At 43.3% G+C, this 11,628-nt stretch overlaps 1 protein-coding gene across 3 annotated transcripts; it reads right to left on the reverse strand.

Moving 5' to 3' along the window:
• Nucleotides 1-616: 616 nt before the first annotated feature.
• pcdh18b (protocadherin 18b) lies at nt 617-10,820 on the reverse strand. 3 transcript variants are annotated; one of them, XM_067518872.1, is made up of 4 exons: nt 7,940-10,820; nt 7,496-7,551; nt 6,975-7,144; nt 617-2,116 (listed from the first exon to the last, which is right to left on the reverse strand). In XM_067518872.1, exons 1-4 carry the CDS (start codon nt 10,439-10,441, stop codon nt 1,158-1,160), a joined length of 3,687 nt encoding a protein of 1,228 aa, XP_067374973.1. In that variant the 5' UTR covers nt 10,442-10,820; the 3' UTR covers nt 617-1,157. The 3 variants fall into 3 exon arrangements, with proteins under 3 accessions (XP_067374973.1, XP_067374974.1, XP_067374972.1); XM_067518873.1 differs by having other exon boundaries at nt 7,029-7,144; nt 7,496-7,584; nt 7,940-10,819; XM_067518871.1 differs by having other exon boundaries at nt 7,496-7,584; nt 7,940-10,819.
• Nucleotides 10,821-11,628: the final 808 nt, after the last annotated feature.

Here is an 11,628-nt window from a genome sequence, read left to right on the forward strand (position 1 = left end):
TTTTCTCATATGAGCAGGAGCAAGTCGTATAAATTGCAAACGCTGACAAATTATGACAAAAAGATGAGGACTGACATTGTGTGAATTTAGCAAAACCCAGCACAATGTTCGCCTGTGATTTGATGAACACATTTTCATTCTTTATGCTTTTATAATAGACATCACTATAGAGTGTAAACCATATGATTTTCATTAAACATAAGAAAGGATGCAGATTATTATTCTTGTTTCTTTTCTCCATTAAGAAATAAATTAGTCTAAAGTTCCCACAGCTAAAGGTGTAGTTGGAAACGATTATTCCCATCCATCCATTATTTCAACCTCTTAACCTGTTTAGGGTTGCAGGTGGCTGGAGCATATCCCAGCTGTCATAAAGTGAGAGGCGGGATCCACCTTGGACAGGTCTCCACTCTTTATCAGGCCCGTGCACCTTCTATTCTTCACAGCGATGTTTCATTTGAGATAGGAGATCTACTCATACTGTACAGCTACATACTGTATGGTAAACCAGCTTCACGTGGAAGACAGTACAAGTACTAATTTATTCAACAGTGTAGCTTCACAGTCATAAAGTCCTAGAACTCCCACTACAATAAGAGTAATCCCAGACAAAAGATAATCTTTATGTATTCAGATTTTTATTTGTGTTTCATCTCCTTCCCCACAAAAGACCACAAAGACAAATGTCCAAGTTAATTCCATTAATTCCTTAATATATTCATGTATACATATAATAGTGGCAAATAAAAAAAGAATCACAATACAAAAGACAACTTTAAATACGTAGAATGTTGCATGTCAAAGTCTTGATTCAATGTTTTTGTACTCAACATGCATTCGAAATATAAAAATAGACTTCTGATTAAGTTTATGTACATTATTTTATAAATATAAGTATACAAATGTATTTTTAAAATACAAAGATAAATACAGTCACATTGTGTACATTGTGTACCGAACCAGCAATTACAAACATTTTTTGGATATTTAGCATTCACAAAACACAGTTATTACATTAGAAATGCAACTTTAATGACAATTGCAGGTCTTACTTTTCTGTCCTTTGGCCACCCACAGTCCTTCATTCTTTTATTCTGAAGGTAACAGGAAGCAGTCAGTGGGTGATCAATAAATAAATAGGGGTAGAAACAGGAAGTCTAGCTCTGCCGGACATCCTGTAAGAGTTTGTTGATCTCAGCCACAAGCTCGCTGGCATCGACCAGCTCGTGTCGGCTGTCGCTGCGCTTGCCCTGAAGGTGGCTGAGCACCGAATCGAAATCGTCCTCCTCGTAGTTCTCTGGGATCTCCTCCATGGCAGGCAGCCACTTGGAGGAGGGCCCAGGAAGTGGCACTGGCACTGGCACAGAGGCAGAGGAAGGCTGTACCAAAGTGGGACTGACCAGTGCTGTGAGCAGGGGGCTGCTGTGAGGTTTCGATGTGTGGCCGCTGTTCTGAGGGCTGTTTTTGGGCACCTGTGAGCCCTTTTGGCAGCAGCTCTGGGAGCCAAGCTTGGTACTGGGTTTCAGGGTTTGGTAGCCACCACTTTGCTGGTGTCCAGATGGGCCAATGCTGCTTCCAGGATTCTGGAAGTGGGTGTTGGCAGCCCAGGTAGCCACACCCTGTTGGTGGATGGAAGGACTGGGCTTACCTGGCAGATGGCCCCTCCTGCGATCTAAAGATCCAGTCATGGGTACACCCACCCCGCTTAGGCTAGTACCTTTCTGGTTCTCATTGACCTGGACATATGAGTCTAGACCCTGGGGCAGCAACCTCTGGAAGACACTGCTCATCTCTGACAACAGTGATGTGGTCCCACATAGGTCTTCATCTCTATCTTCTCTCGCACCATCCTCTCCCCCTTCCTCCTCTCCTCCTTCCTCACCAACCAGGTCCTTTCCGAAAGTGGAGAAGCTTTGGTTCCGGGTAGTTCCTGTGTCGGTGCAGGGTTGCGGTGTTTTTTCTTGTGAAAGGTCCGTGGCTTGGCGAGCTTCTTCCCCAGGGATGTAGAGGTTACTGCGATAGTCAGAGGAGGACAAGGGATGGGTGCCCAGTGGAGGCATCCAGCATTGATCCGAGTGACCTAAGACACGACACTCCTCTGTGCAGAGCCTCATGGCTGGATAGAAGACAAAACACAAACTCATGAATAATCAGGAATGCTGAGGTTAACATTAAACCACAGTAGTATTAAAATATGGCATTTAATATCTGGCTAGATTCTCTCTACACCTCAGATCATAAAATTCTGCTGGTACCTTTATTTAAGCAACATTCTTTTCTTCTATTTAGAGCCATTTGATATTTGATAAGTCCTCACAAATTAAAAGCTGGGGGCAGACAATATTTGTGATTTTCTTGATGACTAAATCGCTGAAGCAATGACTCTATTAGAACAATTTGTGAAACAAACTTTCTGTTGATTTACTAAATGATTTCCCTCCTAATTGTTTTAGCTCAATCTACTATGTATTGGTAAGGAAATGAGGCTGTAGTGAAGCAGGTTCAGCATTTGTACCATATGTGCTATATTATATAAGTTTGGATGCGAAATTAAAGAATGTGACAGGCTCTAACAAGAATTTTGCAAGGAGCTAATGTTTTCATTTAAATGGACATTAAATCCCCCAAAAGATGAAAAACTAATAGAATAATGACTGTCCAGTGAACACCTTGGATGCACCAAAGAAGAGCCCATAATTTAATGAGTATGCAATTCCTTTCATCATAAATTTAATCACAATATCAAAGACATGTAAAGAAGATTTCTGCCGCTTGAGTATTTTTCTATCCAGCTAATATTTCCCTGCTTCTCCTCAGGTGTTTTTACTGCCCTTTCTTTGAAATTCTGCCCTAATTAGGCTGAAAGGCTCTCTCCAGGAGCTCTGCCTGCTACCTTCCACTGTATTTACCAGAGACAATTCAGCAAGGCCGATCAATGCCTATTACCCATTCAAAATAACTCCTCCACTAAAAGCCCTGCATTTTTCCCTTTCAAGTCGCTCTTTTCAATATTAAATCTCCAAATAGAAAATCTCTGAAGAATAAATTAGACAAATCAAATATGCCAACTTAAAGCCTTCATTAAAAGAGTGCGGCACTTTTCAGTCATGCTATTGAGGGACTTCATTATCCTCTCATTAACATGAAAGGAACATTTATAATACATCTTAGAGCAGATGAAAAGTGCATTTGGATGCAGCGGTGAAAAAAACATTGTCAGGGCAGCGTTAGATTGGATGCCCTACTGATGAAAGGGTAAAAATGAAAAGTTTAACCAAATGTATTTTTGTGAAAGGTAAAAAAAAAATGCATCAAGGAAGCATTAACTGAAAGCCTGCACGTCTTACTGATGGACCACAATGTCACTTCAATCAAATCAGTTCAGAATTTGCTTGCCAATGAATTATCAGACAACCGATAACAAGTTGTTCACAATTAAACGGCTTGCTGTCGATAATGTGTTTGTTTACTTCAGAGCTTTCCTTTTATCGGATTTTATCAGGTAACAAATTCTGCTTTTATCCCTGAGAAATAACAGTGGGAGGGCTGAGCAGAGAGGAATGTTGGCAGTGAGATGTTTACAGCTCTGATAACAACAATGTGAGGACATATTTGGGCCATTGAAAACAAACTTACAACAGTAACAAATTTGCATGAAGCCTGAGCAGTTTTAAAATATAATTTTTAGTTCCATTGAGTTTAAACCTCAATACTCCTAATCTTCCTATAATGCAACTTGGTAGTAATCACTTCTTATCAGCCAGTTTGAATGGCATTGAATAACAAAATATCAGCCCACAGGTACACTATGGTTTAGTAGGTCACCTACCACCTTTATTATCACCATTATTATGAGCAATCTGTTGAAAATTGACACTATTCAGCAGCCATACAAAATTTTACAGAGCCAGAGTTGCAATTAGTGATATAATTTAAAGTCGACAAAGTATGGATAGGGCGGTGGCCTTGGCTGACAGGTGGGTGAAAAAGCAGAGGCCATGTTAGTGTCTATATTTTAATATTTTCCTAACCGTAGCATTCTTGGTTTTGTGCCTCAACCAAAGTGTGTATTTTGTGTCTAATCCATAGGACACTGTAGAGCCTATCAGCACGTGATAATGAGTTTCTGCATGAGCAGTATAATTCCTACTGGCCCATATGTACGGTGGTGAAAATAACACCTTTAGAATTTAACACAACCATGGAGGAGGACTACCAATTTTTCAAACCTCAAGACCCGCACCAGATAATGCTCAACTGTTTTCACAGGTTGAGTAGTTCTCATAACACGCCAATGACATATAAAATAGGTGGAGCGCTCCTTTAAACCAACTCAGATGAGAAGACTATAATCAATCTCATTCCTATGTCTTACTATGGCTTTTTTCAAATGGAAGCAGATTGTTTTAGCTGGCTGGATTCTGTCTAAAGTGAAATAAAGCATATTTTTTGATAATCCATTCAACTGGTGTTTCTCAGTTATGTATTGCCTAATGTTACAGTTGCAATAAAATTTTTCTTTTTGTCTGTCATTTTTACATTACTGTTGGTACATGAATTTTTATATGATATACACCTTGGGATTTAGTAGATTTTGTAGATGTATTTTTGTACCTTAAGCCAGGGTAGCAGTTTCCCCTGGTTACAGTATTTATGTCATTTAGGTTAACCACATCCTGACTCCAGGTCAGAACCAAACACACACCACATAAAACTGATGTTTTCATTATTCTCTCAGAAAGCAGTTTTCGTTTTTTTTTTTTTTCGTTTTTTCAATTGATGGCTTAGAAAAAGCAAAAACTAAAACAAAACAAAACAATGGGTGCAGAGTAGTTTTCATAAATTCATTGCTGTTTTATAGAACTGCATATTTTCAAGGATTCCTTAAGTATTTCAGTACTGCCAGACTGAAGGTACATTCATGTCAATATACTGTATAAAATCTTCTATATCTAGACAAACTACAAACAAATAATTTTTCCTTGAGCAAAAAAAGCTGCCATATCCAGCCATAATAACAGGGCACCCGCTAAGCACTGCTCAACATCATCTATGAAGCAGTGGACACGGGGGTGGGAGGCGGGGTGAACATACAGAAGGAGAAATGTGAGCTTTGAGATGTAATTATGCTCTTCAGGGCTTAATCACGAGTGCAACTCGGAGCCGACTCCATAGCAACTACTCGTCACATGGCAATTAAATGGCTCCTTTTCATCAGAGGAGCAGGAGGGCTTCAGTTTGGATGGCTGAAAATGAAGACTCGAAGGTGGGGAAAAGGGAGAGTGACTAACGAGCAGAACTCCTCCACAAAGGTATAAAGGAAGGTAGGGAGGAGGTGTTAGTGATGAGATTGTCTGCCAGTCTAGGTCGGCTTTAATTAGGATGTAGCTCAAATGCAGTGTCGAGTGATGGCTGTGTGGGAAGCTGACTGGAAGGAAGAGGAAGCGCTGGGAGAAGAGGGATAGTGTGATAAAAGAAACCAGCTCACAACCTGGGTCTACGTGACAGGCTGGAAAACTGGGGAAGTTTAGAGTGGGTGACCGACTCCTTCTAACTCAACTAGTAACTGAAACTTGGTGCTAGTTTGGTAGAAAATACCGAAGTCAGTAGTCAATTAATGTTCAACAAGGGTTCAGAGTTCAATCAAATTCAGAGACAATGGAATCAATTGAGCTGTCTGGAGAGGCATGTCAAGACCTTAGTGACAGTCAATTGAAAGTGAGCAGTTGAGTATGGATGACTTTGGCACAGGAGGTAGAGTGGCCATCCACCAGTCCCCTAGCTGCTGATTCAATCCCCCGGCTCTTCCAGTCACATGTCTTGAGCAAGACACTTAATCCCAAATTAGTTGTTCCCAGTGAGCGTTGGCCAGCTGCATAGGAGCTTCCCCATCGGTGTGTAAGTACCAATAGGAAGAAAAGCACTTTATAAGTGCAGACCATTTACCGAATCATTCACAAACCACTTAGGCCCAGTGCACATGCAGACACTTGCCATGCAGAATGAAAAACGCATGCTGAACCTGCAGAGACAATGTGTTGCTAATGGACAGTTGATGAATTAAGTGAAGTGTGGCGCATGCTTTGTCTTACTAACTCAGTGTCTTGATCTCTTTTGACCTGTTCGTAGGCTATAAAATGCAAGTGATCTCATAGGTCACCGGCCTTGTAGTGATCCTTCCTAGCTTGACTCCACTGAGGAGAACCTCCACACTCAGCATTCTGAGTTAGTTCAGCTCAAGTTCAGCCACAGCTAATATGAGTCTTAAGTAATCTAAGTAAAATGAAATGGCCATCTTTTTAAGTTTATGTCTTTGTAGACAAGAACCCTTATCTGTACCTAGGACGACACAAAGTCAGCATTTTTGTACTTATATGATTGAAGTTTTGTTGAAAAGTTGAAATGATGCTATAAAGGTCTACAGTATAACTCTGCAATGGACAGGATGGATAGTTTTTACCATACAAAATGTGTGAATTGTGTCAATAATAACTCTTGATACATCCTCTAAGATTTTAAGCTATTAATTTTGTCTTTTCAAGAAAGGAATTTATGTTGATTCCACAATTATAACAATCCAGGATAACAGGCATAACCCTGTGCTTTAGGGGTGACCCCTAGATGGGGTTGTTACCCCAGTGATGAGGAACTTTGCCCAGATGAGCTGTATTGTATTGTAACATTTGAACTAATAACTTTTGGGACTAGGTAATGTCAACCTTTTTATCCTTCATCTTAACTGCAATGTACTGCAATTTAGCTTTTTTTCCTGTGAAATGTTCAAATGCTCTTTTTTGGAAAGCCATGATTAAGCCAATGCACTGTAAAAGCTAATTGCACAGATGTGTTATTAGGATGAAATCCTAGAAGAAATGAAGGGTAATGATAGTTAATGAAGGAAGGGTTGTTGATAGGAGGGGGGGCAGGGATGGTGGTGGTGGTGGTGATGGTGGGGGGGGGGGGGGGGGGTGTACCTGCATGCGTTCTGTGCTGGCCATCAGGAGCATATATCTCAGTAAAGCCCTCACCAAGGAGCCTATCCATGGGCGACTCCCTGCCAGGCTCGTAGTCGCTGTCCCCGGCCTCACTGTCTCCACGTCCGCTGTCTTTCAGACTGAATTTATCCATCTCATTGAGGGCATATCTGCACAGAGGTAGAGAGAGATTGGTACATTTCTCAGAAAAGATGGGCTAATCATCACGGTTATGGGAATGCCATGCTACTCATAGATAATAAGGTGCAAAGAGAGGCAGAGTGTTCGGCAGAGGGGGTTTTTACATACAATTATGCAAATGTGTGGTTCTCGAATACACAAGTTTGACTCTAAAATAAAAAGCTATGGCATATGGATGTAAAGAGAGTTTTGACAACAGAAAAGATCCTGTACTATACATACATTTTATTATGATAATCTAAAGGTGAACGAAATGGTATCTTTTAATTTTGGTATTAGTTTAGCCGATGTCTGACAACAAAAGCTTTAAGGTGCATTACCTGTAGCTCCTAGTGTATTTGTTGCCTCTGAAGCTTGGCCGTGGCTGGTACTGGCCCTGATGGAGCATGGACAGAAGCTGTGAGACTTGCTACAATCCCAAGAGAACCAAAAAAGACAAAAAAAGAAAGAAAAAGAAAAAATAAAGGGACAAAATGAAGAGGGGAAAATGAATGGAGTCAAACAAGCAAGGCCACAAGACAATGTCAGGGGGGGGGGGGGGGTTGAGGTGGGGGGGGTGGCATGACACTGTGACTAGCTCCTGAATGTGATGGTCAACAAAAAGACACAAAGAGCTAGAGGTAACAGAATATGGGAGCAAATTAGGAGCAAAATTGGATAAATACTTTACAAACATTTTAGCACAAACAGTAATAATTACTGACCATCAAGGTTTAATAAAAAAGAACAAAAACATTAAAGACACCGAAAGCCCACTGTCTTACCTCTACAGGTGGTGTAGTGTGGGCTAGCTCCAGGGCAAAATTCTCTGGCACATGGTTGGAGGAGATGGTGACCAAGCTGTTAAGCGACTGGCGGCTGTGATGGCTCTGTCTGCTCCCTAGGGTAGCCCTCTCAGGTATAGGTGAGGCTGAAGGAGAGCGCGGGTGTGACCGGACAGGTAGAGTCCCATTGGCGGTTGGGACCAGGGTTATGTCTGCCTTGTGGATCTGCCTCGCTGGCTTCTTGGGGTGGTTCTGGTAACTGTTCTCTGCCACTCGGCAGTTGTAGTTGTGTCTGGGGTCTTTCTTCTCACGGCTGCAGCGGGCAGTGGCAAACATTACCATGACGATAAGGAGCAGAGCACAGACGGCACCCAGAGAGATGATAACAATCAGAGAGAGATCCAGTGAGGATTGACTAGAACCAGTGGGGTAGAGAGGCGGGAGGATGTCCATGTTCTCCTGCAGGGTGAGCCTGAGGAGTGCCCCTGTGGACAGCCGACTTGTGCCCCGATCCTGCACTTCCACCCTGATCTCCATCACATCCCGTGGAGCCTGTTCCAGGCTGGCATTGGTTCTTAGCTCACATCGTCTGGCATCCATCAAAAACAGCCCATCCTCATTGCCACCAACAATGGCACAACTCAGCTCTCCATTGGCACCGGCGTCGCGGTCTGTGACTTTAAGCGCAGTGATCAATTGACCTGGTGATGCATACTTCCAGACTGGCAGCTCGGCAGTGTGATTCCGGAGGGCGGGGGAATGGATGATGGGTGGATTGTCATTTTCATCCAAAACAGTCAGCAGGACGGTAGTGTTTGCTGACAGTGCTGGGTTTCCCCCATCACGTGCCTGAACAGTGAAGGCAATCCGGCTGACGTCTTCATGATCAAAGCTGCGTAGGGCATAGATAGCACCATTAGAAGGGTCAATGGTGACATAGGTGGAAATAGGGCTTCCTTGAACCATTGCATCTACAATGGTGTAAGTGACCTGCCCATTGGTGCCCAGATCTGGATCTGAGGCCACCACAGTCATCAGGTAAGCTCCCGGAGAGTTGTTCTCAGATTTAAAGATCTCATAGCGGCTCTTCTCAAAACGTGGAGGATTGTCATTTTCATCCAACACCTGAACAGTGAAATGTTTGATGGTGGAGAGGCTGGGAGAACCCCTGTCCTCAGCTATGACAGTCAAACTGTACTCTGACCTCTTCTCCCTGTCCAGTGAAACATTAGTGAGGATCATGTAGTTCTTCTCGTAGGTCTTCTGGAGTCTGAAGTGGCCGTGACCATGCAGTCTGCAGACAACCTCACCGTTCAGCCCTGCATCACTGTCATCAACACGCACCAGAGCTATGAAGGTGTCCACAGGGGCCCCCTCTGAAATGTAGGCCACTTCCTCTTTGCCAGGCGTCATCAGGTTGATGTTTATCTCGGGTTTGTTGTCATTTACATCCACCACTTTCACCACAATTTTACAAAGTCCAGGAATGGAATTTGGGCCCAAGTCCTGAGCCTGAACGTCCAACTCATAGGAAGCAGTGGTTTCATAGTCCACTTTTTTAATTAGGGTAATGTGGCCATTTTCGGGGTTTATCTTAAACGTTTCTAATATCTTTGGTGAAACATGACTGCTGAAAGAGTAGGCTATTTTCCCATTAGTGCCTTCATCTGGATCTGTGGCGTTTAAATCAATGATTAGAGTCCCAAGGGGAGAGTTTTCCACTAAACTGATGACATATGCCTGCTCATCAAAGGCTGGGCTGTTGTCATTTGAATCTGTGATGCTGATTTTAAGTAAAGTGGAGCCAGACTTGGGAGGCACACCATTATCGGAGGCTGTGAGCTGCAGCTGGTAGCTGGACTGCACCTCCCGATCCAGTTCCCTCATTACCACCAGCTCTGCGTATTTGGCTCCGTCCGTCCTGGTTCTAATATCGATCTTAAAGAAGTTATTGGGAGTCAATGAGTAGGTGTGCAGAGAGTTTTCTCCGACGTCTGCATCCACGGCTCCGTCCAGCGGGATGCGCGTCCCCACAGATGCGCTCTCAGAGATCTCAATGGGGACAATGGCGCGGGAGAAGTACGGGGAGTTGTCATTAATGTCGAGTACCTCCACCTCCACATGAAACAGCTGCAGGTACTCCGTCGGGAGCGTGACCACGTCGAATTCAATCGAGCAGTTCAAGTTTTTCTCACAAAGCTTCTCGCGGTCGATTTTTGTGCCAATGCTGATCTCACCATCCTCCTCCCGGACAGACAGGAACGGCGTACTACCTCGTTGCATAGCACGGAACCGAAAAGTCAGGGAACTCGGTAGTTTGGATAAAACGCCAGCAACATCCTCCTTTAATCGTGCAATAACTGTGCCTACTTTCTGCTCCTCATAAACTTTATATTTCAAAGTCTTACCGGTTGCGTTGTGCATAAGCGCAGCGAAAAGCAATAGTTTGAAAAATGCCGGGGAAAAAATATTCCTTTTGGTTTGGATCATTTTTGCCCCCATCTTCTGTGCGCACACTGTGGAAATTACTCCCACAGACACGAAAAAATATTGTGACTGGGGGGGGGGGGCTCTATGTCTTTTCAGAAGTCTGGCATGTTAAAATGTCCGCTGCTGCTTACTGTCCGCAAACAACTCCGCAAAATAGATACAAATAAATGAATAAATAAATGGATAAACATGCATTAATTGTCCAGATGGAAAAAGATTTGCAGACACGAACAAACCACGGTTCTCTCCTCTGTTGGATCTGTTGCATATATCCACATATGCACGTCGCCTCCTGTGTGTCTGCGCCAGTGAATAGGTGAGAGTGTATGTCTGGGGGAAGAAAAGGCGCAGCTTTTCCCCAGTCTGTGAGAGTGAGTGAGCGAAAGAGAGGGAGTGTGTGTGTGATTGTGCGCTCTGCTCCGTCACCGCACAAGTCTCTCTCTCTCTCTCTCTCCACTGCCCCGCACCCAAACCGTGTCTCTTTTCCACACAAATCACCCCCCTAAATCACCAGAATGGCCTCCTTGCACAGCAGCACAAGGAAGACTATTGATGGTGGACCCGTCTCTCTCCCCCAACGCAGAAGACACCCCAGCATTAAAAGTGTGCCACAACAATGGGCCAGAGGAGGAATTATTCAGGGCTCAGCCACTTTTAACATAGCCGCACCCCGACCTGCGGCAGACTTACATTGTTATGGTTGCAATTCACAACGTGTGCCAATTCGTGTTCTTTGTCTGCGTGCGTAAAACAAAAAAGTTGTCTCCATCAGAACAACAACGCCAAGGGAAAGGAAACGTGCCCAGCGCCCGGCATGGTTACCTGTATGTGACTGTGGCGCACGAATTGGATTAAACATTCATATAGCGTAATGTCGCTATTGTTGTTTTCCTGACAACCGAAATCAAACTTCACATGATGTTATTCTGTGCATGCGCTTTAACCCAAACGTATGTTTTTTTCACTGTAATATTTGCACGCTGAGCGCAATAAAGCACAAGCACTTCATCTGGCACTTTATCCCAATGTACAATATTACTGGGTTTTCAGCTGTAAATTGGAAACCTGACTTGTCCAAAGTCAGTGTGGGGCGCGTCATGGGAGCATCACTTAAGTAAAAAAAAATGGATTCATGTTCTTATAACAAAGCGATATTAATATTTACTTCGGCGCAGAAAATTACAAAAAAAAAAAAATCC

Source organism: Channa argus, chromosome 10 (assembly GCF_033026475.1).
Source record: "Channa argus isolate prfri chromosome 10, Channa argus male v1.0, whole genome shotgun sequence".
NCBI lineage: Eukaryota > Metazoa > Chordata > Actinopteri > Anabantiformes > Channidae > Channa > Channa argus.

Bases quoted from the DNA above. Each gene is read 5' to 3' on its own strand.
- pcdh18b (XM_067518871.1), bottom strand. From the start codon at position 10,441: ATGGGGGCAAAAATGATCCAAACCAAAAGGAATATTTTTTCCCCGGCA. The intron at 7,585-7,939 runs GTAAGACAGTGG...TTGGGATTGTAG, and splicing joins ACACTACACCACCTGTAGAG to CAAGTCTCACAGCTTCTGTC. The intron at 7,145-7,495 runs GTAATGCACCTT...ACCTCTGTGCAG, and splicing joins AAATACACTAGGAGCTACAG to ATATGCCCTCAATGAGATGG.